The sequence below is a fragment of the Myotis lucifugus genome, unplaced genomic scaffold (genome assembly GCF_000147115.1).
Source record: "Myotis lucifugus unplaced genomic scaffold, Myoluc2.0 scaffold_138, whole genome shotgun sequence".
NCBI lineage: Eukaryota > Metazoa > Chordata > Mammalia > Chiroptera > Vespertilionidae > Myotis > Myotis lucifugus.
In genome coordinates, this window is record NW_005871186.1 from 3,412,826 (window position 1) to 3,416,497 (window position 3,672).

At 37.9% G+C, this 3,672-nt stretch overlaps 1 protein-coding gene across 1 annotated transcript; it reads left to right on the top strand.

Annotated features, from left to right (window-relative positions):
- The first annotated feature begins 1,979 nt into the window (after positions 1-1,979).
- Positions 1,980-2,984, top strand: LOC102421902 (olfactory receptor 56B4-like). Its single transcript, XM_006094657.1, has one exon. The coding sequence runs from the start codon at positions 1,980-1,982 to the stop codon at positions 2,982-2,984; it is 1,005 nt and encodes a 334-aa protein (XP_006094719.1).
- The last annotated feature ends 688 nt before the right edge of the window (positions 2,985-3,672 follow it).

The window sequence follows — 3,672 nt, forward strand, 5'->3', positions numbered from 1 at the left end:
AATTAATTTTAAAAGTTCACTTGCTATGAATACATAAAAGTTTGTATTGCAGAGTGTATTTTTTTAAAGATAGATTTTAGGGAGGAAATATTTCTAGAAAATTCAACAGATAGAAGTAATAATTTCAAGAGATAATAAAACTCATGCAAATTAATAACATGTGCTGCCAGACTCCAATTTAAGCCCTTGAAAAACTTTATTTCATTTACTACTACAAGATGAATTGAACATAAAGAAAAAAAAGATAGAAAAGCATAAAAATGGGGAAAAAAAGAGCCATTGGCAATGTCAAAGTTCACAAAATAATGAAGGGAAAGGTGAACCAAAATTGAAATTTTAATTTTTACTTATTCTCTTAAAATGGGTTTTGAATTCAAGAGCATTAAAAATGCCCTACAGTCATACAGGACCAGAAAAACCTCTTGGAAAGACAATTTGGCAATATCAATCAAAATCATTTTCCCCATTTCACCCAGCAATTCACTTCTTGGCAATCATCCTGTAGATAAATTTACACATATGCTTAAAGATATATGAATGAGTACATTTTTGAATCATTTTTTACAGTGGGAATACTGGAAATACTAATGTTCAGCAAAATATCAGACATCCATGTGGTAGAAAATCATGCAACTTAACAACAATGAAGTATAGCTATATGGTGATATGGAACAGTCTCCAAGATAACTAAGCCAAAAAAGAAAAGTCAAGGAAACAAAGGATAAGAAAGGAATGATTGGTATGCTAACATTTGTTTTTGTCTCTTATGGGAAACTAGTTAGTACATATATTCTTGTCCATGCAAAAACTGTCTCTGGGAGGATTCTCAACAAATCATTACTGGCTGCATTTAATGAAAAGAAAGGAATTTGGAAATCCTAGCTTGGGTTTATATTTTTTATTGTTAACTTTTTAAACATATGCATGTGTGACATTTAAAAAATATGAAAATACTACTAAAGAGAAAATGTTAAGATGGCTATGACTTTCATATGTATCATTTTTGAAATTTGATTCAAAAATAATCTGAAAAGTAAAATATTGGTTAGAAATCTATGATATAGTCAAATATAGGGATACTAGTGGTCCGGTGCACAAAATTTGTGCACATTAAAAGGGAATTAATTAGAGGAAATATTTTAATATTGCTATTTGCCCTTTCTCTATAATAGAAGTGTCAGAGATGAAAGAAAATTAGTAAAATGTATATGAAAATATACCTCCTGTCAGAGACTGGGGTGCGCTGTGGGACCCAGAGTCAAGTCCTCGCCCACCCGTGCGTACCATGAAATCACACAAGACCCACACCCGGCCGGCCCCATCCCCATCAAGCCCGCAGGGCAGGGGGTGCAGCCTCAGGTCCCCCAGCCCAGCCTCAGGTCCCTTAGCCCCTGCACGAGGGCGCGAGAGCACAAGGGTGCGATGACCATTTGCATATTAGCTCTTTATTATATAGGATAAAGTGTTCATTAAAATTAAGAATCCACATTGCTTTTAAATACTGAAAAGTCATGGTTCATTTATTTATTCATGCGATAACTTTTTACTGAACACCTATTTTGTCTCTTAGAACATGTTGCTGCAAAGACAAAGGCAATATACAAATTTATGTCTCTATGATGTAAACTGCTTAAACATAAAACAGAAAAATGGAAGTGAATAAACAAAATATTAATATTTGTCATTTGTTGGTGATAAGATTATTACTGATGTATTTGGACATGCTTACTAGGCATATAAGTAGTGATAACAATAGCTATTTAAACTTTTCTCCTTGGAACTAATTTTAGCCTTCTTTATTGTCCTCTGTGAAATATTTCCAGGAGGCAAAATAATAATAATAATGTTGAAGGTCATTCATGATTAAAGAACCTGAGTTTTTGGGTGTCCCTAATTAGGAACCACAGCTGAACTTTCCAATACAACCTCCTTCCTTTTTAGGTTTTATGGACAGACACTGAGAACAGGATACCTGTGCCATGGACATCTCCACAACAGTTCCAACAGTTACCAACAGTTCCAGCCTCCACATCTCCCAGTTCATCTTGATGGGGCTCCCAGGCATTCATGAGTGGCAGCACTGGCTCTCCCTGCCCCTGGCTCTGCTCTACCTATTAGCTCTTGCTGCCAATCTCCTCATATTCATCACCATCCAACATGAGCCCACACTACATGAGCCCATGTACCATTTCCTGGGTGTATTGTCACTCATCGACATTGGCTTAGCCACCACCATTATGCCCAAGATTATGGCTATCTTCTGGTTTGATGCCAAGGCCATCAGCCTCCCTGAATGTTTTGCTCAGATGTATGTCATCCACTGCTTTTTTTGTATGGAGTCTGGTATCTTCCTCTGCATGGCAGTGGATAGATACATAGCCATCTGTCACCCTCTTCGATACCACTCCATAGTCACTAATGCTTTTATGGTCAAAGTCACAGGATTCATGGTGCTCAGAAATAGCTTGTTGACCATCCCAGTGCCTGTCCTGGCTGCCCAAAGACTCTACTGCTCCAAGAATGAAATTGACCACTGCTTGTGCTCTAACTTGGGGGTCATCAGCCTGGCTTGTGATGACATCACTGTGAACAAATTTTACCAACTGTTCTTAGCATGGGTCCTTGTTGGGAGTGATATGGCTCTGGTTTTTTCTTCCTATGTACTGATCCTTCACACTGTGCTGAAACTTAACTCAGCAGAAGCAATGTCCAAGGCTCTGAGCACCTGCAGCTCCCACCTCATCCTCATCCTCTTCTTCTACTCAGGTATCATTGTAGTATCTGTCACACACCTTGTAAAAGAAAAGATTCCCATTATCCCTGTACTCCTTAATGTGCTGCACAATATCATCCCTCCTGCTCTCAACCCCATGGTCTATGCTCTCAGGATGGGAGAGCTCAGACTGGGTTTCCAGAGGCTGCTTGGGTGGCTGAAGAATTGTCCACTAAGTAACCTCAGCTTTATAAGTCATTATAGGTGTTAAGAAGGAAGAGGTGGTAGACCTGCATTATTTTTTTTAAATGGGAGGAAAATGGCCAATAAAATCACTAAAACAGTAGGCTCCCTCATCAAAATAGGCATATAAAAATTACAATGAAATTTCCTACAACTAGAAATAAGTGAGAGTAAAATATAATTATCTCTGACCCATTGTTGCTGCCAAGAGATGGACACACTTGTACATAGCTACCATGCTTTGAGATATGATATACACAAATGAAAATGATCTAATTGGGTGCTAAAGTTTTCTTCCTAGAAAATGAGAAAAAATTTTTCCTAGAAAATACTCTAAAAAAGTAGTTCCAGATTACCAATTAATTAAATCTAAGTTAATTTTACCACTTGAACATCTCACAAAAATGCACACTTTGAGTACAAGGACCCTCAACCATGTTCATGTTGTACCTTCTCTGAGCTTAGTACACAACTCTGTGCATAATACATGCTTAATAAGCACTTTATTCATGATACAGTCAGTCAGGAGACATAGGTCTGCTGAATCCTATATAGCACAGAAAATATCCTGGGCCATGGTCTGAAGAATGACCTCAGGAGGTTTATATATGATTTCACCTTGGAGAACAACCTCTTAGAATCAGCGCTGGGACTGAAGCAACAACAGAAGCCATGAGCTCATACACTGATGGCAGGAACGTCAACTGGGGCAGCTC

Bases quoted from the DNA above. Each gene is read 5' to 3' on its own strand.
- LOC102421902 (XM_006094657.1), top strand. From the start codon at position 1,980: ATGGACATCTCCACAACAGTTCCAACAGTTACCAACAGTTCCAGCCTC.